Below are 26,511 nucleotides of genomic sequence, written 5' to 3' on the forward strand. Positions count from 1 at the left end.
TGGATGATTGCCACCCCTTCAGCCCCCAAGCACTCTCTCGCAAGAGAATGAGGCGCTTTGGGGAAGCAGGTTGGTCGCCTCTGTCTGGACATGACCGAAGCAAGCTTTTCCCTCATGTATGTGGTTTGAGGGCTGGGACTGAAAGCTGTTCAGTGGAACTGCAGTTGGGCTTGAAGAGACGTGAAGTATAGTCAGTATCCAGACTTGTCCAGAGCCCTCCCAGCTGCCCAGGCTCTTCTGTAGACCCCCAAATCACCAAGCTGAAAGGTCTCGTAGGTGACTTAACAGCACTCCTTGATGAGCAGGTAGGACTTGACAGACAGGGGCTTGGGCCTAGATGGCAAAAGGCACAGGGCACGCAGACCAGCACAAGCAAATTCGTTTTTTAGCTGGGATCAGGGCAGCTGACTAGACACCATTGATTAATGATGTTGCATAACTAAAGGGGTGGGCCCTGTCCCAGCTTTTGTATCTGGTGGTTTAGACTGGCATCTATCTCTTATGGCAGTGCTTCTGCTAAGCAGAATTTTGTGGAGTCCGTGATGGGAACCATACCTCATTACTAATGGCAGACCTGCCCTCAAAACGACAGGGCTTTGCAGAGTGGCACGAGTGGAACTGTGGGAGGTGCATCTTACCAAGTGCTTGCTTCAGAGCCTAACCACTCCCAGTGACTCTGCATTCAAGCTTGTGTCAATGTAAGACCAATTGAGATATGGGAGTTGAGGGAGAACTGTAAGGCTAGAGGTGCTATTTTGCTTGTGTGCAGGATTAGTGGGTTCAAGGAGAGGCACAAACGCAGGATGTATCTGCCATTGCTTGGAATTAGTTTGGCAGGTACTGGGAAGACCAGTGTCCGGATTCTAAAGGAACCAATAAAGTTTAGCTTGTGCTTGTTGTGGCATTGCGGGATCTGGATTTTCATGCTCGTATGCTAAATGCGAGCAAAAACTGCATGTGCAGGGGCTGTTTGAGAGTGGCATGGCCGTCGCACTGTCTTTGGCCTTGTTAATGTGCACTTGGCTAACTTGCGCTGCATGTACAGGCCTGGTTCTTGGCAGCGGGACTGGGAACCTGCGAGGGTTGCAACCTGTCTGGCAGACATAACAAATGGATACTTGATGATGGCTGTGGCTGTTGTGGGTTAACTTGGCTAATAGGAAGAGTTCACTCTTGTTTTCTTGGGCAAGAGGCTAAAACCGATTATGTTCTATGACCTGGTTAATGCGTTCTGTTTGGCCATCCATTTGGCTGTTGAATGATTCACTTGCAAATCTATTTGTGGTGTTTGCTAATACCATCCTGTCAAATAACCCATGCAGGTTGTGATGGTGTGTTTTAACATGCCGGCCATGTTTTCTGTGGAGAGGAGTACAGTGAGTTAGACAAAATGCCCATTTTAGATGAGCTATTAACCAATGCCCGGATTTAACTAACACCGGCCTTCGTCAAGAAGACATTTTGCATACATACATGTTTTTAATCCCAATTAATCTTGTATCTTTGAACTTTATAGAAAAAACCACATATTAATTTCAGATGAACGAGCAAGACCTTTATTCCTACCTCTTGCAAGAAATGGCAGCATCCTGGTCCAATCCGCCTAAATCCACCCACACCTCCTCGCAACTCTTCCCGTTATACCACTTTTGCTACTCTACCATTGCCTACCTTGCATAACCTCTGGTTAATTTTTCCCACCCCACGGAACAACGAAACCTTTATACATTGCTCTAGTTCCTCCTTTGTTTGCAGATCCCGCCGACCATCATGTGACCATATATATCCGGTTCACCTCGATTCCCATAGTCTACTTTCAGTCCCATTCTCTGGCAAAGGGCGTAGGTCCACTGCTCTATGAAGTATATCCTTGCCTTAGGCCCCTGAAAACGCATCACACTGGCCCTCCATGTACTTCATTGGCTGCCAATAGGGCGACAAGCCACTTTCAAGGCAATGTGCATCACTCACCAAGCTCTCCGCGACACAGGACCAGAAGATGTGGAACATGAAATTACACTATGCAGGCCCACCAGAAACCGAAGGTCAGCCGCAGCACTCCCGTCATTCCAGGGGCAAAATCATTCAGAATTAGGGGGCTTGCGCTTCTTAGTTCAAGCACCCACCTTCTGTAACTCACTCCCACTCAACATCTGGTGCATAGAGGATCACCTCGCCTTCAGGAAAGCCCTCAAAACCTCGCTTTTCCCATCTGTATCTTTACAGATGTAGTCCATCCCTTGGGTGGACCTGATGAATTGACGAGGTTGGTCCTAGTCACCTGCTGAAAACTTCTCAGCCAGGCACCATCGAAATCCCCATGTGGCATAGCTGCAACCAAGTCTCAACCCTGCTCCTCTATAACATCTTGCGCTACATCACATTGGAACTTGGCTGTATCCCACCCGGGCCACGGCCACTCACCCCATGCACCTGCAATAAACACCGCTCGACCTCTCGCACCCAACACCCATCACTCCTTCCAATAGAATACAGCTGATTCCCATGATATAAATGTGGTCCAACTGTGCACATAATAATTCTTTGACTCGCCTCCTGCCTGACATTCTATCAAGGCACCCATCCTCTCCTCAGAGGTCTATGGACTGCTAGTATGGCCACTGTTATGAATCCTGCAGAGTCACCACTAAACCCCAGCCTAAAGTCTCCTCTCATGTAGCCAGGGGAAGGCAGCTGCTACCTGACTCTGGCGCTGGTCTAATGAGGGAGGATCACCTGGGTTGAGACTACTGTCACAGGGTGTTGGGGTGGGGAGGGGGTGGTGACTCAGTATTCTGAGAAGGAGATTCCCTGAATGCCTTAATATCTAGTGGCATGCTGTCACTGTGCGCTTCCCTCTCCCAGAACTACCCAAAGTACAGAATATGAAGACCCTTTTTACAAACCTGGAAAGTGTATACTTGGGGATCAGGAAGCTAATATCACAACTTTTAGCTATTATGATTCTGCCTTGTATCACGGTCTTGCTCCCCAGGGTAAAATACCAACTCCTTTAGAAAATCTCCTCAAAGTCTGAACACTCTGTTACTTAATCAAATTGGGTTAACTATTAATAAAACAAACAAGAACATTATGGACTTAAAGTCCCATAATACCCATAGTACTGACAAGGAAGATGGGCTCAGACTTAATGAAGTGAGCATTCTGGTTGTTGGAATAGAAAATACCTGAGCGGGACCTTTTAACAATTTAAAGGACTTTCAGGTGTGCGAGCAGCAACAGGAGGAAGCCAAGGCTAAAGGTGTCGTTGTGGCGGCAGCAGGACGCTGTTTAGGCGCTGCGGTAGATGCCGGGGAGACGTGGCAAGGCAGAGAGCGCTGCGGGAAGCAGTGCTGAGACAAGCCACGCTGTCTAGGGGAGGAGCTCCCAACATGCCGTGAACTGCTCGGGTATTGAATTTACACCAGTTAGTGAACGGAGCTGCGAGAACATCACTGAAGGTCTGCATACACAGCAGCAGACCAAACTTGAGTTGGCAGAAGAAGCCCCGTCGAGACCTGCAGCAACACCAGTGAGTCGGGAGACGCCAAGGCATACCAGTGAGTTGGCCTGAAGCAAGTAACCCTGGTGTGCTCCGAGGGAGACCGCTAGGTGAGAATGCTTATTTTGAATACCAAACAATTGAATTGATGCAAACTGGGCACAACTCTCCTAATGAGGGATTCCAAATAAGGGACTATTGTAACGTGTATTGCCAAGGCCAGATAAAAATGAGAACAAGGCAAACTAGGTGCAACTCTCCTAACCAGGGACACCAATTAGGTGAATTGTAACCTGCATTACCATAGCCAGAGAAGATTAAAATACAGGAAAATTGGGCACAACTCTCCTAATCGGGGATGCCAATTAGGAGACTGTATTACTCTTCTGACTTGACAATGCAGGTTACAACAAAGACAAACTGGGCACAACTTGCCCAGAAAGTTCAATTGGGAGATAATTGTAACCCGCATTGCCAGCAGACAAGAGGTTGCACGACCAGAAAACAAAGGCCTTAGCAGCAAAGCCCTCCTTGTATGAGAAATCAAAGGAGAGCGAGAACTATAACCTGCATTGCCTAAAGCCAAAAGATGAGCAAGAGAACAATTATCCTTTTGTGGAATTTCAATTTGGAAGGAGATGTTAATACATTTTAAGTCAAGACTATCAGAGAAGCAGTTGTTGGTTAAAATCTCCTCCTTTATGATTTTAGTGTGGTGAGTTTGGAACAAACCATACCACAGAGTACAAATTGTAGTAGTTTTATCCTGGCAGGCGAGTAAACCAGCAGGAAGATGATTTAAAGTACTGTGATTGTGGTAAAAGGTTGTGGTGGAAAAGAAGTGTTAATTCCATCACCTTCTCGTGTTGAACTTGAACTGTGGCACATCGGAAAGTAATTGTTGAACCATCCTGACTAAACGGTTTCTTTTGCAGAAGTATGATGTGCTAACAAGTGCCTGGCTTTTTGAGAAAAGAACACTTCCGTTTTATTTATGGATTTATGTTCGGAGGAAAAGACCTTTGTTTTACCAAGCAGGTGGTGTTTCAAGCACTTTTGTTTTTATCAAGCAGGAGGTTGTGGAAAAACTAACAGTTGCTTTGATTTGTAAACCAGCTTCTGGAAGAGAGAGATTCACTTTGCCAAGCAAACGGATATATTGAATGGAAAAGACTTTGTACCTTACAGTGACTGGAACTTTGTTATTAATCAGAACTTTATTGAAACTGAACTTTGTTCCACATACTCCTGAATAGGGAATGCAACCCTGGTCACGGATTAAAGTTTGACTTTTGAGTTTGACCTGATATGTTATTTTGTGGAATTTAAGACAGCCAAACAAACCTTGTATAATTGTGTTGTGTATATTAGTATCAGGGTCAGATATCTTTTGGACACTAGGTCATTTTTCTTTAGACTTAGCTTGTTGGGCAGGGACATCCTTGTTATGTTAGGGAATGATATGTGTTTGTCTCATCGCTTTTTTATTTGATAAAATGGCAATTTATAAGAACTATACCTTTTTGTGTCCGACTCATGTTTCTGATCCTCACACTGCTTACCTCGGGCTGGCTAGAAATGCACACACACATTTTAGAACCCTACCTCCATCTCACATCTTAGACCACGGTCCTCCTAAGCGTTATGAGGGGTTAGAAATGTAAAGCGGACAATTTTGTGAAGGTTTTTAAAAAGTTGCCATTTGATTAACTCAAAATGTTGGATAACCACCTCAATATCCCTACTCTGACGAGGATTTCCCTGACTAATTTATATTTATTGTGCATTTGTAAGGCACTTGTACATCAAGAAATGTGTGTTTCCAAGTGCTGACAGGGCAAGCGGCGGGAACATGGGACAAAGGCAAATAGAAAAACAACGATGAGCAAGATGGAGGCTGTCGTACTAGGCCTTGTAAGCATTCGGAGGGTGTAAGTGTAAAAGAGAGCGGGACAAGGGGAGGGAGTAAGTGCTGGGATTTCCCAGGAGGGGAGATGTACCAGGGCGTCATTTGCCGGGGACCGGTAAGTGCCCGACAGAGGCCACATGGTAATGAGTGGTCTCCTGCCAATAAAATAAGTGCAGTCATGTGATGGAAGCACACGCCGGTGTGTGCCCAAGTGCTGGGAGCCGGAGGAGGCTGAAGGCGGTTGGGCGCCAGGCCAGGACCCAGGAGGACACCCAATGGCCCAGGCCACCAATCTCTGCGACTGGGGTTTAGCATGGAAGGGGCAGCGGGAAAGAGGAGGTGAAGAGGAAAGTCTTGAGGCGCTTCTGGGATTTGAGGAGATCCGGCTCAAGACTGAGAAGGAGGGGGAGGCTGTGCCAGAGAAGGGAGCCAGCTGAGGAAAGAGATTGGTCGCCTGCTCGCTGCCTAGAAAAGTGCTTGACAAGCAGAGTTGGAGCCAGTATAGTGTAAAGATCTAGAGGGAGAGTATTTGGCGACGCAAGTTATAGATGGCATGGTCCCTGGCCCCCGACAGCCTTATGGATGATCCCGAGAGATTTGAATTTGATCCTTGCAGCAACCGGTAGCCAGTGGAGAGATTGTAAGGCTGGAGAGATACGGTCTCTGGTCTTCAGGCCAAGGGTAAGTTGCACAGCCCTATTTTGGATAAGCTGGAGGGTGGGGGGCAGAGAGAAGAGGGTAGAATAAGTAAGAGGCTGTTAGAGTAGTCCAGCCTAGAGAGTACCAGAGCGCTAGAGACCTTGAGCTTCTGGGGAAAAGTGAGAAAAGGAAGGATACCTCTGAGGAGGTGAAATGATAGTCGGCCTTCTTGCCAAGGTACAGGATGTGAGGGAGGAAAGAGAGCGAGGAGTCGAAGATGACTACAAAGTTTCTGGCTTCAGACAAAGGAGGGGGGGGCGTAGAGGGTGGCCAGAGAGAAGGAGTGGAGTAGGTAGCAGGACTCGGATCATTAGAGGCACACCAGTACTGGATAGCAGATAGGCAGTGAGGAATGATAGCGGTAGTAGCAAGAGGATAAAATAAACTAAAATAAACTAAGGGAAACACTCTAACAAAAGGGTTCTGTCCCTCACACTTCAACATACACAACTTAAGGCAATGTATGGCAGTTCGGCAGCAACGACTATAACAGTTAAATTCACATAACGGTTTCTGCTTCTTTCTAATCTGGGTGAATTCCCCTTTCCCAGATTCCAGTTTGATTTTGTTCAACAGTTCCAAAAAGGCTAAGTAAATCCTGTATCCTAACAAAGTTCCACTTCAGTTCTCTTTTGGTTCCAACTCTCATAATACAAAGTTCCAACTTGACGAGAAAGTTCCTGCAACAACTTCTAATCAGAAACTTAGAAAATGTCCTTACTTCATTGGTTTCAATAAAAAGGTTATTGTTAAGATACTTCTGCACCCATCTACACAACCACTTGTTTGACGATATTAAACACTTCAGCAGCAGTTCATGCAACACTTGCTTGAGTGGAGTGGTATTAATTTGTATTTGTCAGTATGATTCTGCATTAATCCACAAAAAGACTTTAGTGGTGGTTCTTCTTCTTCAAGACTTTTAATCATACTACAGTACTTCAATGGCTTCCACCTGGTCCACTCAACTACCGGGCCTATTGAGACAAAGTTCTCTGCCTTTGTGTACTCTCCTGCCAGAACAGATCCGACTACTACGACGTTCTGACCTGGTGTACTCCCCTGCCAGCCCAGGGTAAACTACTACTGCAAGTACTTCTGTGGTAAAGGTTGAACTTAAACAGGTTAGCAATATCTTTTGCTCGACAATATAAAATCTAACTAGCACTTCAAGGATCACACAAATCACCCAGGTGCTGTTTGTTACACCTGTGTGATTGCCACACACTCTGCAGGTTCTGCTCCACTCCTTCTGAACGTCTTCCTTCAGAAGGGTAGCCTGACCGCCTCTCTCGTTTCTTCCCTTTTCCCCTAACCAACTGCTGATAAGGTTTCTGTTTTTAATATCGCACTTCTTTTGCTTTGGCAATGTGGGTTTAAGCCCTTCTCTCTTAGGACCTCTTTTTCATATGTGCAATAGTTTTTCTCAACATTGAAACCGCCAACTACCTTCTTTTGGCTTTGGAAATTCTGGTTCTTTCTTATTTACCTGGGTATGTTTCTATTTTGGCTTTGGCAATGGTGGTTTATCTTTTCTTTAATATGTATTGCCCCACAATCACATTCTTCTGATCTAGTCATATGTTTATTTAGCCATCTGCCCCCATTTAAATCACCTTGGTTCACAATAGAAGAATTAACATGCTTTGTATTAGCTTGGTATTCAAAATGTTTCTTCTGTACTTAGTTTAATCGGTTTAACACGTTTCTATGGGTAAGGACCCGGGACTTGGCCAGTGTGCGGTTAGGGAGCGCTCCGGGGTCACTAACAGTGTACTCCCCGGGTCTGGCAGGCGCATCCGTTCGCCTCGCTGGCTCCAGGTCCTCCTGTTTCAGTTTCCCCACGCGGCCTGGGAATCTCTCCTCCACGGTCTTCCGCAACTCACGCCGGTGATCAGCAGGGCTCTCTGGTCTCCTACAACATGTCGGTGCTCGCCTGCCACTGGTGCTTGTTAAACGAGGGGGAAAATTATCAAAAGGTGTACTTTCCACTGTGCAACAACTTCCTCTGCATTCCTCATTGGGAGAGTGGCTTCTCCCAACGCTTCCTGCGGCCCCAGAGCATTAAAGACCCTATCAGGACCGGCGGCATCTACTTCACACGCCACCATGGTCCTAGCGTCTCTGCTACGACACAAACTTTGCTTCTGCTGCCACGAGGAGGTAGGAAAACAACTTTTACTACTGCTCCTTCTCGTGGCCTGCACCTGAGGGGCCTTTTCTGCCTCAGTCCTCATTTGTGTGTCATTTTTCCTAATTGACTGCAATCTGTAGTCCTGTATCTCTGCAGTGCTCTTCATCTCAGTACTTTGGAATTTATGGAACATGTAGTCCACAATATAACATACAGCTTTTTTAATGAAATTATCATCACCACGTTCACTATTCATCTTATACATAGTCCCCCAAAGTACTTGACGGGTTCCATTAATTATTTGACTTTACAGAGGAGTATTGTTTCTCAGGATTTAAATTGGTAATATTTAAAGACTCCCCTTCCTTATTTCTCTGGGGCTCATAGGGGCTTTCATGTTTATGAATGTCAGTGATTTTAATAGCGTTTTTCTCAATCTCAGAACTAACTAAAAACGCTGACAGCAAACCATTACATATTCCTATATTAAGGATATTCCCTTTTTTGAGGAAGACAAATGATGCGTCTCATCCCACAAAGTCCTCTTATTTCCCTGGGGCCCTTCTCCTCCCAGGTGATCCACCCAGCTAACGCCGCCCGAGCGTTAGGATCAGGGAGCGTCTGGCTTTCCCTGGCCACCTGGGAGAAGACTGGGTTTTTGTAAAGACTCTGTAGGATTCCTCACAGGGCGTTCACCCCCACAGCGCTTCGAGGCCATACCAATGGCAGGCGCTGTACCAATGCCATATAAGATATCCGTTTGAGAAGAAGGCTCCATTGTTGGGACTGGATATAAGCAGCAGAGACCAAAGGTTGAGGCAGAGGGGCCTTGACCCCAGTTCCCTCAAGCGTCCCAAAAGTGCTGAGCCTAGCACTCCTACACCAGATGATCTGCCATTTCTGTGAAAACGAGCATTGAAAGGCCCTTAGTCCAATGCCCTCAACCAGAGTCTAAGATTTAAAGAATAATAAACGCTGTGGCTTATGATGGAAAGGGCATTGCATAAAATAGAAAGCTGTATGTGATGAGAATCACTCATTATATTAATTTACTCCCTACACCAGGTGAGAGAATGAAACAAACTTTTATATTCATGACATATACTAAACAAGAGCATCATTGCTGACCGATATTAAGACATCGCATGAAAAGCCTTATGCAAGGTATGAAAAATGCCTTTCTCAATACATAGGACTTCATCGTAGTCTGTTCTAAACTGCAATTTCATCCTCCGAGAGCAATGATTACTTTGCTGTAACATGTTGGTGCATGAATTCCCAAGCTTTGTCCATCTTTTTGCGGCTTTATTAGTGACACACATTTAAAGGTACAAGCTACTAGCCAGGCATAGTCGCTCTCCTCAATTCTCTACATGCAAACAGCCCACCGTTTCTCACACGCCAAGATATGTCACTTAGGCAGTGGTGAATATAAGGGTTAAGCATTGTTAATGTTCTTCTCAGAGATGCAATGCAAAATCGGGGGAATGGACTGCATAGAGCCCACAGCATTAGTATTGACGAGCCATCTGTGCATATGAACCATGTCCCTGAACACTAGTTTCACTAGCCACACATCATTCGCGCTGTACAGAGCAGGTTTGGTTTTGCACACGAATGAGTTGGATTCCAATTAATTTGTGGAGTAATGAACATTTTGTTATTGTTGCCTTGATCAACCAAAATGGACAGTGCAAAGGATGATGCAGAACAAACCAAACCCAACCCTGGTTGTATTTGTTGTCCGAGTTGATTGCAGCCATCAGGCGGCTTCTGGTGTAATTGAAAACCTCTCTACCATGTGTGCCCCCAGTCACTTTGTTTCTATGCCTGCCACAGTTCTATTGAAACATTGAGCTTTTTTCATTTGTCTTCTATTGCATACGAAATGTAAAGACTAATAGTGATATGTTGCATTGAGATCGTTTTTATGAGCATTTTCTACAAATTGTGTTAAAAATATCTTAATGGGTGGCGGGCGTGTTGGGCTAATGTAAAGCCAGAACGTTTGGCTTTATCATCCCTGTTTATTTTGATAGTGGAACAATACCTTTTATAACTTATTTGTTCCGGGCAAAAAGATTGTACAATCCTCAGTAGCTAGATATCTGGTAAACTGCTTGTATTTATTTTTTTTGCACAAAAGAACCCTTTGTCTGAAAAAGTACAACTGCACAAGCAGTCGCAGCAAAGATTATGCATGTGGCTCTAAAGAAACCTGCCCCATACATATATCTGTATGGTTGCTTTCTGAGATGGATACTCTGCGTGCTTCCTGGAAATGGCTGCATTGGATATTAAATCAATGTGTTTGTGTTTGGCCATTCATTCTTGACTAGCATTTTCTAGGCTTGCTTGCTTGTTCTTGGAAATTGTCACAATTTTTAGCTGAATGGCTGGACCATCAATTTATTAAGTTAATCGCACAGTATCCCCCTCATTCATGCAACCCACACTTGAATCTCTTGGACTCCCTCTTATCCATACTAGTTTCCATTAATGAGCCATAAAAGGGGGGCTAATCTGCTAGGAGAGCAGTAATTGTACCAGAAAGTAGGCTGAGCTATTACACTTTAAGCTTCTATTTCACTACTAGGATAGAGGCTCCATTACTGTCTGGGCGGGTGTGATGGGAAGGAGAACTATTCTTATATATATTTTTTATTGATTATTTTTGTTTTTAACAGTCAACATTGGAAAGTGGTCAATATACAGATAGTGTACATGTTGATTTGATTCTACCTTCTTTCAAGATCAATGACCCCACCCTAAGATAAAGGAGAATGCAAGCAAGAGAAAATACAGGTCCACACTTCATCCTTACCACATCCTTGCCATATACTAACAAAAAGTACCAGTTTTCCGAACGGGTTCTGTGGACATACATGACAACATTGATTACGCAACATAATGTTTTGTATTTGCTATGAAGGGCCTAATTCACAGAAGCGTTTTATAACGGCAAAACCCCATATGAAAATGCTCTTTGAATTAGACCCATAGTACTTTGTTCAAAGCGCTGTACATTAGTAGTAATGGAAAAAAACTGTAGTATTTAAATGCAGAATAGTTAAGTTACAAGAACAGAGATGGTAAAGATTAGTACGAGTAGAGAGGAGATGAGCTTGAAGACTAGTTTGGAAAATGTGGTCATAAGAGGAGTGGACAGACGGGGAATGGGCATTCCAGAGTGTGGGTGCTAGAAGAGAGAAGGATTGGAACCGGGGTGGAGCACATTGGGTTTTTGGGACAGTGAGTAAAAAGAGAAACTGAGTGAAGAGTGCGGGAAGGAGAATAGAATGAAAGGAAGGATGAGCGATTGGGAGCTGGGGCGGGGCAAGACGGTGAAGAAACTTGCAGACTATGCAGAGGAAATGGCATGAATCGAAAGGACGGTAACACAAAGAGCGAGGGAAAAATTGGAAAAGGAGACAAATGGCTGAGTTATGTATGGAAAAGGGTTACAATGGGAGTGTGGAAGACTAACTAGGAGAGAAGAACAATAATCAAACCGATTTAAAATGTGGGAGGGGGAGCTATGAGGAGCTTAGTGGCATAAAAATAAAGGAATTGGTGAACTCTATGAAGATTAAACAGCAACTGGTGCTGGCAGTGTATCGTGAGATGAGAGGTTGCAATCTGACGGAAGGGGGGGGGGTGTAGGCCTGAAGGGGGAGATGTGCAAAGGAAGTAGAGCACCTTGGAATTGGAGCTATTCAAGTGGAGAAAGTGATAGTTCATCCAGGATTGAATGACAGGAGGACATGAAGAGACTGAGGCATGAAGGGAATTGGGAAGCAAGGAGAAAGCAAGGCTAAAGAAAAAATATTGGACAATCATTGGCATGGACATGTGAGAAGTTCAAGAAGCTAAAGATGAAGGGTGGGGGTGCTTGCTAAGTAGGGGAAGAAGAGTGGCAACCTGGAAGGTGCCAGGTGGACGGAGCCTAGGCCAGGTGACCTAGATCCACTTGCACCCACTCCCCATCATTGCTGCCACCAACTTGTGTTTAGGCACAAAGACTCATTACGGACGAGGAATAAGACTACCCCAAGACAGACTACCCCATCATGCCCACTCTCTACTTCTTGCCAAAATTTGATAAAGTTTTTGACCAAATCCCAGAAGGAAGACCGATTATGAGTGGAATAGGTGGGCTCACAGAAACCCTTGCAAGATAAATTAACAATGTCACCCAACCACTAGCCACCAAGATAGCAACATACCTAAGGTACTCTATGCACACCCACCTTGGCGATACACTGAAAAAATAAAATGGGAACATTAGACGTAAAAGCTCTATGCACGTCAATGGACCATAAATTGGCTATCACAAGCCTGGGATATTTGCTAACAAATGAATCTGCTTCACATTACGAACAAGCAGAAATGACCAAGGAATTTTTGAAATTCTCAGTGACCAACAACATTATTTATCTTTAATGGTAAATATTATATACAGACAAGGGGAATCACAATTGGAGTCAGCTATGCTCCCGCTCTGGCCAACTGCTTCATGCACTCATACGAAACAAAACATGCCATGCAAGAGACAAGATTCACTGAACCAATCGTACAGTGGTCCCACTATATAAGCAACATCATCCTGATGGGGAAAGGGACTTCAGAAGAATTAAGCCAAAATGTGAATTACCTAAACCTGAACACCTATGGAATAGAACTAACAAGTCAAGTGAGTGCATACCAGATCGCTTTCCTGGACTTGACAATAATGATTCACGAGAATAGTCATCACCAAAAAATTTCGAAAGCCCACGGAGGTGAACTCAGTGCTACATGCTAACAGCTGCTACAGGAAAAGTGTGATCAACATCCCACAAGGCAAATACATTAGAGCCAAACCTAGCTAACACAGAGGAACACTTTGAAAAAGAATGCGATCTCCTATATCAACAATTCAAGAATAGGGGATAGTCCAACAGAAACCTTAGAGGCAAAAATCAAAATATCTGCCATACCAAGAGAAACATTACTCCTGCCAAAAAAGAAACCAAAAACTGCAAATATATCTATAAGATTCGTGACCAGATACAATGTGGAAGGCTACAAAAAACAAAACATCCTAGCTAAACACTGGGATCTCCTTCTAATGGACGAGCACATTAGATCTTGCCTCAAACCATATCCGAACCTATTTTTCAGCAGAGCTCCCACATTGCATAACATACTGAGCCCATCCTTTCTATCCCATAAAAACATAACGGCAAAAGATTGGCTCAGTACACAGGCACCAATTGGCTTTACAAAATATGGCTCGTGCTCAATGTCCAGATGTGCCACATAAACGCAAACCGCAACATTCAAAGGCTGTTCACCGTTTAAAATCACAGAACATTTGAACTGTAGAACTAAATATGTAATCTATGCCCTCATTTGTGTATGCAACAAAATATAGACGGGGAGCCCTATTCGGGAGGTCCGGATCAGAATACGGGAACACCTGAATAGTATCCACTTGCAGGACCCCAAGATGCCCCTGGCCAACCATTGGCAGAAAAACCATCAAATGGAGGACAAGAGCCAGATACGATTTATCGGACTCCGAACAGTGAAGATGGGAACCAGAGGAGGCAACAGAATGCTTAAACTACGACGGGAAGAAGCAAGAATCATCTGCCGCTACAGATGCGTACAAAATGGCCTAAACAGTGATCATGATTACAATGTATTTCCGTGATATTCATCTTCCATATACAACATCAACCTTGTGCGTGACACCAGCACTCCTCCTCCTAACCATCACCATGCAACATGTGACCGCCCCCACTTGACAGAACCACAGATCTTGTTACAACTAGACATGACCCAGTATCAAAAAACACTTAATAGATCCAAAGGATCCTTCCTTACAATACCAAAGGCCGTAGTCTCCCTGCCAGATATGACCCCCCACCATACACACTGCGTCTCTGGCCATGGACGGTTCACTACTATTAGGCCAATTTATGCTTTCTCCAAATCAGAGATTAACAAAATCCCTGTTTTTTTCACCGCTATTTTACCAAGACCCCTAAAAAATAGTTTCCGTCTCCTCATTGGCCGCCCATACGCCTACCGTTTTTGCCCATAAACGTATGGGACCACGGACAGGCAAAATAGACTACATATCCCACAGCACATTGTGTTTTTGTAAATATGCGTAAGCATGTTTTTTATTGTTTTACAAAGGTAGCGGGCGCCCCTCTCTCGCAAGAACAGACATGATAACCTGTTCAGTGGTTATTAACCACTTGAGAGTTCGCAGCCACTGCTTTTACTCACTGTGCCTTTCACAGATGGGAAATATCCATTTGCATATCAGTCTTTGTCCTGCCCAGGGGCAGTCCAGCACCGAAATACAATGGCAACTCCAATCTGAACGAGAGTACCACCAGCAACCCCATACACGTGTTTCACCCTTGTTGGGGATCATCAGTGAGGTGAAGCTGATGCCTCTCTAAGCACAGTGAGAGGGAGACCACGTCTGGTTGCCCCCAGGAGACCTAGGGTTACCAATCCCAGGTTCCTTAAAAAATAGTTTTACAAAGGTAGCGGGCGCCCCTCTCTCGCAAGAACAGACATGATAACCTGTTCAGTGGTTATTAACCACTTGAGAGTTCGCAGCCACTGCTTTTACTCACTGTGCCTTTCACAGATGGGAAATATCCATTTGCATATCAGTCTTTGTCCTGCCCAGGGGCAGTCCAGCACCGAAATACAATGGCAACTCCAATCTGAACGAGAGTACCACCAGCAACCCCATACACGTGTTTCACCCTTGTTGGGGATCATCAGTGAGGTGAAGCTGATGCCTCTCTAAGCACAGTGAGAGGGAGACCACGTCTGGTTGCCCCCAGGAGACCTAGGGTTACCAATCCCAGGTTCCTTAAAAAATAGTTTTACAAAGGTAGCGGGCGCCCCTCTCTCGCAAGAACAGACATGATAACCTGTTCAGTGGTTATTAACCACTTGAGAGTTCGCAGCCACTGCTTTTACTCACTGTGCCTTTCACAGATGGGAAATATCCATTTGCATATCAGTCTTTGTCCTGCCCAGGGGCAGTCCAGCACCGAAATACAATGGCAACTCCAATCTGAACGAGAGTACCACCAGCAACCCCATACACGTGTTTCACCCTTGTTGGGGATCATCAGTGAGGTGAAGCTGATGCCTCTCTAAGCACAGTGAGAGGGAGACCACGTCTGGTTGCCCCCAGGAGACCTAGGGTTACCAATCCCAGGTTCCTTAAAAAATAGTTTTACAAAGGTAGCGGGCGCCCCTCTCTCGCAAGAACAGACATGATAACCTGTTCAGTGGTTATTAACCACTTGAGAGTTCGCAGCCACTGCTTTTACTCACTGTGCCTTTCACAGATGGGAAATATCCATTTGCATATCAGTCTTTGTCCTGCCCAGGGGCAGTCCAGCACCGAAATACAATGGCAACTCCAATCTGAACGAGAGTACCACCAGCAACCCCATACACGTGTTTCACCCTTGTTGGGGATCATCAGTGAGGTGAAGCTGATGCCTCTCTAAGCACAGTGAGAGGGAGACCACGTCTGGTTGCCCCCAGGAGACCTAGGGTTACCAATCCCAGGTTCCTTAAAAAATAGTTTTACAAAGGTAGCGGGCGCCCCTCTCTCGCAAGAACAGACATGATAACCTGTTCAGTGGTTATTAACCACTTGAGAGTTCGCAGCCACTGCTTTTACTCACTGTGCCTTTCACAGATGGGAAATATCCATTTGCATATCAGTCTTTGTCCTGCCCAGGGGCAGTCCAGCACCGAAATACAATGGCAACTCCAATCTGAACGAGAGTACCACCAGCAACCCCATACACGTGTTTCACCCTTGTTGGGGATCATCAGTGAGGTGAAGCTGATGCCTCTCTAAGCACAGTGAGAGGGAGACCACGTCTGGTTGCCCCCAGGAGACCTAGGGTTACCAATCCCAGGTTCCTTAAAAAATAGTTTTACAAAGGTAGCGGGCGCCCCTCTCTCGCAAGAACAGACATGATAACCTGTTCAGTGGTTATTAACCACTTGAGAGTTCGCAGCCACTGCTTTTACTCACTGTGCCTTTCACAGATGGGAAATATCCATTTGCATATCAGTCTTTGTCCTGCCCAGGGGCAGTCCAGCACCGAAATACAATGGCAACTCCAATCTGAACGAGAGTACCACCAGCAACCCCATACACGTGTTTCACCCTTGTTGGGGATCATCAGTGAGGTGAAGCTGATGCCTCTCTAAGCACAGTGAGAGGGAGACCACGTCTGGTTGCCCCCAGGAGACCTAGGGTTACCAATCCCAGTTTTTTATTGGACACAGCAGTGCAAAAAGCATTACTGCGCATGCTCGGAAAGGAAGCGACTCCCCGCTTCATCAATCGTGCATGCGCAGCCAATATATAGACTGACAGGGCAAACTGCCATTGAGACACCGGCGCAGGACGCAATGATACGGAAGAATACTTCTCCTTGGGTAAGCAATGAACTCTAGGCTTAGATGGGACAACGCGACCGCGCACCAATCTAGCACAAAATTGACACTCTATATGTAATTGGGAGCACTGAACTATATTACAGGTTAACCACGCATAGTCGGGGCTTAGATGCATCAGCGTTCCTGCCAATTTTATATTCTCCAACACTGGGCGGGTTAAACATGATCACGGCCCACTAGCCCAGCATTCGACTCGCACTGGGAAACTCAGGTCCTTAGTTCTTAAACAAAAGCACGGCGGAACACTCGGCACAACACTGCCGTATGAGCAAATGAGAAATGCGCCCTAGGAAGTTATTTGCCTTTTAAAATATACAGCTAACAGCTGTAAGGGCTGAAACCATGCCCACCTGTAGACCATCCCTGCACGGCAGGCACAATATCCCTGTGCCTTACAAAACGCCCTCCTAGAGGCATCAGGCCTTTATAGTTTATGGGCACGACCTCCACAACTCCTATAACTGTTCCAATTCCATAAGCAGGACAACAGAATCAAAACCTGAATCTTCCTATTACAGGGCCCAACAGGAGCCCAGTTGTATTTACAGAAGATATTACATCATACTTTCTAGGACCCCATAGGGGACTTTTGAACCACATTACATGGGTAAGAGGACACCATTCATTCCCCTACAATAACAAACTTGACCAAACTTTTAGACCACTAGCTGACCTTGCCATTCTGTCCTCTCTCCTTTTTCCTTCAAATATGTTCCAAAATGATGTTTAATATATGTGTATAAATATGATTCACGTCATGACCTTGCTTTTTGTCACCAAACACCATGCACCTTCCGCGATCTCACGCACTCTGTCACAAATAAAACACTAAATGTGTGCATTTTTAAACATGCATCAGCCTTGAAAAGGACCTACGGGTCGACTTGTCGGCTGACCACAATTGGGACATAAGAACCCACACTGTACCTAAAGAAGTTTTTTCGAACAAAGGCAAAATAAACCAAAAAAGTTTCTTGCACCAAGCAAAAAATGCTAAAAACTGCGTGGAAAATCAATTTCTTCCCCCGAAATAACAAATGCGAGGTATCCAGGTTAACAACTTTTTTCTCTAGGCACATATAAAAGTAACCAAAAATCCCAAGTGTAAAAAGTTACCAAACAGACTATAGGGAAACAGTTTCTCAGTACTGATCTAGTCTGAAGGACTGGTCAGTTTCCCCATGACAAAATGAGCAAAAGGCCAGGGGAGTGAAGCTGAATGCTTTACTTCCCTCTAAAAAAAAAAAAAAAAAAAAAAAAAACCCAGAACAGGTTCAAAAACGCAATCAAAAATGTTGGGGGTCCATAGAACGTGGAGAGAAAGCTTTCCTAAGCAGAATTTCCAGGCTGTTCTGCAGCAACTTCCCTGTTTTACTGCCTTGATCGCCCGCCTTGGTTTATGAAGCTGCTTGGAAGGGTGTTAAATCCTACACAGTGCCTCATCTGCTCTTGACTGTCCTGGGTTGCCCCCGCTGCAGTCTTCCTCATTGGACCGTTTCCTGTGGCTGAGCATCTTCTTGACCGTAAAGCCTTGAATCCTTCATTACTGGGTTAACTCGCTGTCCTAGAGCCTTCCTCACCATTGCTTTTACTCGTGTGGTGAGGGGGTTTCCTCAAGGGAAGGCTGCTTAGTCCTCTTTTCTGTTTGGGTCCTGTGATGAACCCGGTGGAGTCTAAACTGATCTCATGGCGGTAACTGTTAAAAAGCACATTCTGTAGTCTTAAGTTTCTTCAGACACCTTTATTTCAAGTTACAGTAAGACAGCTTGAACAGAACCAGTGTCCCATCAACCAGGCTTAACCAACCTTGTCTGGAACACTCGCACATCATTCAACACCAAACATTCCACATGACATCACCAACTCTTCCATACAGTGACAAGCACTTTACAACCCATCTCCTTCCTTTCCAGTGGTAACACACATACAAAACACACCACCTTCAAGCTTTTCAATCACATCTCCTTCCTTACACCCACAACAAGGATACACACAGCCACATCATCCACACACAGCATTCATTCATGACTGGGATGTTGGTCACACACAAAGGTGCAACCAAAACTGACATAGAAGGCAGAATTAGTTTTGGGCCTCAATGCCAGACAACATCCATATCAGTGCATCTGTTTGAGTGATGCTGCTCAAAACATTTCTGGGACGCTATCCCAACATTTTACCTCATCGGGACGCTATCCCAACACTTAACCTCATTGGGACGCTATCCCTATCTACTTCCATTACAACAGGACGATATACCTACTATGGGACAGGATCCCTAAACCGCTTAAAAGTCCTAGTACTGGGACACCCGCCCTACTCAAATGGGACGCTATCCCGACTCATCTGGGACTCTATCCCTACTCAAAATGGGACGCTATCCCTGCTCAAATGGGGCGCTATCCCTGCTCAAATGGGACGCTATCCCACACTTAAATGGGACGGTATCCCTGCTCAAATGGGACACTATCGCTACTCAGGCGGGACGCTATCCCTACTTTACTGTGGGCCACTACCCCAACTGTTCTGTAGTGGGACGCTATCCCTACTTCACACGAGGCGCTATCCCCGCTTAACACTTTCCTTAAAGAAAACACACTTCTCTGGAACGCTATCCCACTCTTTACCACATTGGCAACATACACTCCTCATGCAAACAAATATTTGCAATAAAATATCAGTACAATACCAGTGTAACAATACTTGCCAAAGATGGACAGCCCTATGAGTCCAATGCTGCCTTCTGGCAGCCTAATTATCCTCAGGTCCTATGAGTCCTTGTTGCTTTCAACAATGTAGCACTGAAATTCCTCAAATCATTATACTAGCACACTCTCTCATGGACACTTATAAACTCTCTCATATCATCTTCAATTCAAAATTGTCTGTTAGTCCATCTTTGCCTAAAAATTCCTCAATAGGTTAGACTTCATCTTATTAAACATTTTTGAATTTTCATGAATGCACGCCGTACATGCCTTCCACGCTCAGAGTGCCTCCTACACTGGTACAAACGTTCATCACTACTATATTGCATCTTGCATCATCTATAACACCATATCCACATAAACAAATATCAGAAGCAGATAATACTTTCTCTTACACTACCAGAAAAGGATATATCATTCTGCCTAGTCTCCAGCCACCAAAAAGCATTGTTTCCTCTCACCCATCAACATCTCTAGTCTCCTGGGTGCCGACTCCGATGATGCCGGTACACAACGTATTTTCGTCTTCTCAATTTGCAACTGGTCGTTAGATCCAAAGTTAGTCTCTCCTTCTCCCGAGACCTCAGAACCTTTCCTTCGGAATCCTTACTGTGCCGCAACTTTCCCAGCTACTACGGATCCTCTTCCTACCAATCCGACGTTTCTTTCTGTTTACAACGTGCAGCGCGTGTCTTGCACGAGGGTCCTTTCCTCTTCCCTTTTTTTTTAATACACCATGATCTCCTCCTGTGAAGCCATGCTAGTCGGTTGCTTTACTACGCACCGCAATGCACAGCATTGCTATTACGGCAGCAAAGGACACTAGAACTTGACCTCACAATGGTATTCCAACCCTTGCCATCACTCGCTGCTCACAACATGACATCACCAGTGTTCAGCTTCCTTGGCACGGATAAACATCTGCTTCCAATCGTCTTTCTTTCAGCTCTACACGACATTTGCCCTTAAGACAATGCTCAAAAGTCACAGCCCGCTTCCTGGGTTCTTTCTTTTCGTATGGCACGCATATCACACCAGCCCCTTTCTTCTTTTCTGCCATTATTAACCCTTACGCTGCACAGCACTGGGGCTGTGCTCTCTTCTCTCTCGGTACCGCGCTGGCGCTTCTAGGGTTATATCAGGAACCTGCCTCCACTTATCTCCTGCGCTGGCCTTCTTGCATTATAGCTAGGGATGCATCAACTCATTGCAGTTCCCCCTTTGCTTTGCTTCTGCTGCCAAGCTTCCGCTTCTCGGGGCATCTCTTAACTTCCCCCTGTTCTTTGTTACTGTCCCACACTTATTACTTTTGGGTCTGCTTCAGTCCTGGGGCTTCTCTTATCTTGATACCCCCTGGACCTTTGGGTGGGCTGCCCTTTCTTCTATTTTGGCACCCAGGGGCTGCACTAAGGCTTTCCTTAATTCTCAATCTCTTGCGCGCTGCACCCCTGGGTACTTTTTATATCAAAGGGATTCGCTTTTGGTGATTAACTTCACCTTCCCTTGCACTGTGCTGCAGCTTCTACTTCAAGCCTCAATACTTCTCCCTTTTTGGGGCCTCTGTTTGGGGCATCTCTTCACTTCCCCACTCATTTGCTACAGCTTCTACTTCACCGGGTGATGGGACTTCTGTGTCTCTGGGGGGGCAGTGGTTCCTTCTCTTCTCCTGCTGCTCCCCCCTCAGCAGTTTCTTCTTCATCCACTTTGCGCAGGTTCTTGTTTCTTTAATCCTCATCGCCAGTGTTAAAAAGCACCTTCTGTAGTCTTATGTTTCTTCAGACACCTTTATTTCAAGTTACAGTAAGACAGCTTGAACAGAACCACTGTGTCCCATCACCCAGGCTTAACCAACCTTGTCTGGAACACTCGCACATCATTCAACACCAAACATTCCACATGACATCACCAACTCTTCCATACAGTGACAAGCACTTTACAACAGTAACCACCTTCCATGTGGCCAGGGGATGGGAGGGAGGATCATATGGGAGGAGCCAGCCTATGGGGAGAGGTCATGGCTCCATTGGTTGAGACATGGTATCCCCCATTTTCCCTTGAACATAACCTCCCTGTATCTGAAAACCTCATTTACTCCTTTGAATGAAAGGGATTTCCCAGTTCTTTTTAGGCAATCTATGAACCAACCTTGCCAGTCTGAAATCCCCTTTTTCAGCCCCTTTTTCAGTTCCACTTGTCATACAGAACTAACTTGTCATCAAACCATTTTGAAAATGCTTATTCAAATTCCATAAATCAATTTTCAGCAATGGACTTCGGCTCCCAGAATGCTCAGAGTACTGGAACAAGGAAGAGAAAATGGAGCAAAAAAGGCCACAAGCCAAATGAGCGCTCTAGTGTTTCCTGGCATACGCCTGTGCTTGGGAAATTTAAATGGTTCAATCCAAGAATGAAGGACAGCTGCTGTGAGGTCTGGCGAGAAAGGGCTGCACCTCTATGGGATGGGCATAGAATTGAGTGGGGACGACATGGTGGGGCCACAAGGCTCACCGACGGAGAAAGAAGCTGCTGAGCTGTAAATTGCTGTGGGAACTCCAGAAGCCAGTGTGTTCGCAGATGAAGGAAAGCAGCGTTTCACTTACCAGAGCTAAGAGCTGGCGTGTCAAGTGGAAGCCGCGCAGGACCCACAAAAGATGGAAAGGCAGCCGCGAGAAGGAGGCTGACCGGAATCATTTGTCAGCTGACCGCGAGAGAGTGCCAGCAAAGACCGGAGAGGCCACCCAGAAACGGCAGGGACACGCTGAGTGAGAACACTGGGGAATCATTTAAATGAGAATAAGATACATTTTTGAAAAAAACCTTCAGTCTCAAGCAACCCTCTTCTATTGTATGAATGTACACTATGCAGAAGCAGTGAGCGGATAATGCATCAAAGTGATATGTTATCCAATATTATATATAAGCAACTTTGGGAGCGGGCAAAGATTCTGAATGAAACATAAGTCCTGGCGGGAGAGTATACCAGGCAATTTCAAGTGCGTGAAACCAGAACTCCTGGCAGGAGAGTATATCAGGCAATTGGAAAGGATTGTGTTAATCAAGAAAGAAGAAACCACACCACATCACTTCAGAGAGAAATCCCAGGCGTCCTGAAAGAAAACTAAAATTGTAAAGCCAGACAGCTTGTGTGCAACTGTGGTAGGTGGCCAGGAGAGACCTAAACTATTGTGTATAAAAACCTCAAGGAGCAAAGAAGAATCCATGGGAAGGGAACTACCCTCTGGAGCCAAGAATCTTCTTCCCTGAAGAAACTTTTTTTTTCATCCTTTTTCCTTTATCAACCCTCGTCTAAGATTAAGGACATTTCCCTATTCACCTTATACTTTAGTTTATAATGTAAGGGTCAGAATAGAACTTTGGACACCAACAGTTTTTTGTTTTTGACATCCTGACGCAGACAGATCTTCGTTTTTGGTTTAGGTAGGGAAATTCTTTTTAGAGCAGGGTCAAAGAGGCCTTTTCCCAACACCTTTTATTTTCAATAAGTCTTTAACCAAAAACGTTGCAAGCTTGTGCCTTTTCATTCCTGACTCCTGAGTCCTCTTTGGCACAGGGTTCAAGTACCTGGGAGCTACATCCTGTAAATATCACCAAGAAAAGAAGCCTCCTCTGTTCCCGATTTGGTTTAGCCGCCTTGGACCTGACTTTCAGGAAGCAAAGACCACTAGCACCTTCCTCTGGGTCTTTTGTTGGTGGGTTAATCGAGATGCTCACCCTCCGGGTTTGCTGTGGTTCCGCGTGGAGGCTTTGCAGGCCCGTCTCAACAACAGTTTCCTATTGGCTTCTCCTGCTATACTGCATTTTCTTCTGGGGCACCTGGTTCTTGAACCGTCCTCAGTAACTCTTCTTTAGGATCTCCTCTGGTTCTCCCCAACATTGTTTGCCTCCAAATCAGCAACTGTGTTGTACATCCGGCACTTGCCTTCCTTTTCGTCATACATTCATGTTGCCTATTGACTTTGTCCCGTTTATATCTATGTACATGTTCTACCCATCGAGAACTCTTCTAAAGTGACTGGGGGGGTAAACCACCCCCCCCCCCCGCCTATGGAACTATTTCTTGTATTAAGTTAGTCCTCTGAGTTTCAGGGCAAAGGCGAACATCGTAGCGCTTACCTGTTAATTTAATGCAAACGTAAATACACATTTACATTGTAACACTTTTTTGGTGACAATGTAAAATGTTTTTTAATTATGTTTTGGTAATTTTTTCTGAAATGTCTCGTCTTTTGGTGGCCTGTGGCAGTGTTATGTTTCCAGCCCTCTGCAACCATTTTTAACTGTGGAGTGTCCAATCCTGCTGTCGAGCTGTCTAGGCATTCTGTGACTGTTCGGGTTGTCTCTGTGTACCTGTATGACAATGGCTTAAATATCGCGCATCCCCCAGCCCCCTTTTTTGATATGGAATGTGCCTACCACCAGGTAGTGCGCATACAATAATTGCATTGTGTGTGGATTATGCCATTTTCTGCTTTTATAATGCACTTGCTATTGTTATGCTGTTCTGTTTCAAAAGTACTTAATTACCTAAACGCAGTATATACCTTCAACCCCTCTATGGAATTCCTACTCCCAAACCAGAGGCAGATTGCTATCAAAGCCTGTGGTTCACAAAGGCTTAGCTTTAAACAATATGTAGCCATTTCCGCTACTACGCATACATATATGGCAGCCTTGTACAAATGCAAGGCTTGGCTGGAAGATCTATCCTAGGTAATTGATAGTGGGACAGAGGCCCCCTATTCTTTTAGCCACAGAGACTAGCTGTAATAACCAAAACGTATAAAGGGAGACACAAACATATGGACTTGTCCGTGCTACTCAAAAGCAATTGCAGTAGTAGGTTAGAATGAAATGGCCTCGCCCAAAACCTGGATGAGAACACAAAATAGAAAACCTACTGGGGGGGTCTTGTGGAACGAGGCTGAAAAGCAACAAAAATGAAAATCTGCCCTAGCCATGATGTAATGCGCAGACAGCCATTGCTAGTATAGTGTATATTCCGCCCTTTCTGACTGGTCCGCTTTTGTAACTTTCTTTTACATTTTCACTTGCAGGTTACCACTTTGGTGAACTCCAGTAGTAAGGGACCTTCCAATAAAAAGAAGGGCCGTTCAAAAAAGGCACACATTTTAGCTGCGTCCGTTGAACAAGCAACGGAGAACTTTTTGGAGAAGGGAGACAAAATTGCAAAGGACAGCCAGTTTCTTAAAGAGGAACTCATTGCAGCCGTTGAAGATGTCCGCAAACAAGGCAAGTGACAATTTATATATGGGGTATTGTTATTAATGTATTCTAGCTTTTGAACTTGTGATGGAGGTTCAGAGTCGCATCTTTTTATAATGAGCAATTAAATGTATTCTTTAAACCATTTCAAATTCACTTTGAAACATTGTTACCACAATAAAACCTTCTTTTTACAATACCCTTTACCATTTCTGTTAATTTTCTCCTAACGTGATTTGTCTACAAATGTAAGGTAACGTTTATTTTGCCTGCTTTCTGGGTGATGGCATTTTTAAAATTTGTTTCCCACCAGTCTATCTCATGCATACGCATTCATGGACTTATGGTAAATGAAGTACTTTAGGGTGCTACCTGCTAGTATCGGTGGGCAGTCATAATTTCGAAAAAAAATGTCGCCAGACAAAAATGTTGACAAAAAAATGTCGACTTTCGTTTTTTTTAATTATATATTTATTTTAGGGGTTCGGGAGTTAAAAAAAAGGGAAAAATGTATAAAAAAATTCAAAAAAGGGGGGGTTGGGGGGAACCCCCCATTTCGAAAAAAAATGCATTGAAAAAAAGTCGACATTTTTTTTTCGACATTTTGATTTTTGTAGTCGAAATTATCACTATGAACCGCTAGTATCTGGAGAGGCGGTTGTTCGTAAAGATTTCTCTTTAGAGCACCTTTCCTTCCATTTGTATGGACCCCCTCCCAAAAAATGTTGTTTCTCTTTTTGAATCGGACATGAACTTTTTACAGTGAAGTGAAGCCTTCAGCGTCACTGGCGTTTGCTTATTTGTCATGGCGAAACTGACATGTACTTCAGGCTGTCAGTACTGGGAAACATTGTCTCCCTTAGTCTTGTTATATTGTTTTCACTTTTGGTAACTTTTTGTCATTGTACAGTGACATATGTTAAATTATTTATAACACGCTTAATATCCAGAGGTTTCTAAGCGCAGACCCGGGGATCGAATCTGTGGTGCTCCGTGTCATCTTGCTTCCAATGCAAGCACGTTGCCCCATTAGCTATCCTCCCGAGACCATGCATCTTACTATGCAGTTACAATGGGGCACACTTTTTGTTTTGTCCTAGACTAACACTGATGGTATTTATGGTTACTTTACGTGTACCTAAGGGACAAGCTGGTGGCAGCAGTTACTTTTTGCTATTTTTTTTTTTTGGTGTATTTTGTTTGTACCTTAACGGTTTTACTGCGTTTGGCTATTTACTGTGGCTAGTGTCCAAACATGGCTGTGCCACAATGTTTTTCGTTTATCCCTTGGCTATATTGTCACTAACCCTTCTTCCTGACCTCTGAGTACAGGAACATCTTTATATGGACTTTCAGTGTCCGGGAAAGCTTAGGCCTTTCGTCGGCTACTGCAGGTCCATGTGTGTTTGCTGCCAGGCAGTGGATTGGGACTGTCTGGTCCAAATCCACAAATTAATTTCCATATGTCTGAATGGTATGCATGAGCTTTGCCACCAGTGGTCCTGAATGGATCCTAGATTGGCTAGTGGGAGTTTCGACTCTTGCTTGCCTTTTGGATAAGAGACCCCTGCATCTGTTCCATAGAGGTCCTGGAAGACACCTGAAGGAGCCAAGTATCCTGTCCAGCTTCCAGAACAGTGAGAAGATGCCCTCAGGGTGGTGGGAACAATCAACCTTGATGTCGGCTCAGTCCTGTGAAGAAAGCCCCTCGGAAGTGCCCCTGGATCACCCAGTTGCTGATCAACTCGGAGTTTGGGTTACTGTGCTGCAGATATCACTGTTTTGCATTTGTCACCGACTGGAGAAG

General features: G+C 44.8%; 1 protein-coding gene across 1 annotated transcript in view; it reads left to right on the top strand.

Annotated features, from left to right (window-relative positions):
* The window catches only part of CTNNA1 (catenin alpha 1), a 505,233-nt gene that overhangs the window by 130,544 nt on the left and 348,178 nt on the right, over nucleotides 1-26,511 (top strand). The window contains exon 3 of the mRNA XM_069652692.1: nucleotides 24,536-24,731. Within this exon, the coding sequence (XP_069508793.1) occupies nucleotides 24,536-24,731 (196 nt within the window). The remainder of the gene's footprint in view (nucleotides 1-24,535; nucleotides 24,732-26,511) is intronic.

This window comes from Ambystoma mexicanum, chromosome 3p, assembly GCF_040938575.1.
Source record: "Ambystoma mexicanum isolate Mex_15411 chromosome 3p, UKY_AmexF1_1, whole genome shotgun sequence".
In the NCBI taxonomy this organism is placed as follows: Eukaryota; Metazoa; Chordata; class Amphibia; order Caudata; family Ambystomatidae; genus Ambystoma; species Ambystoma mexicanum.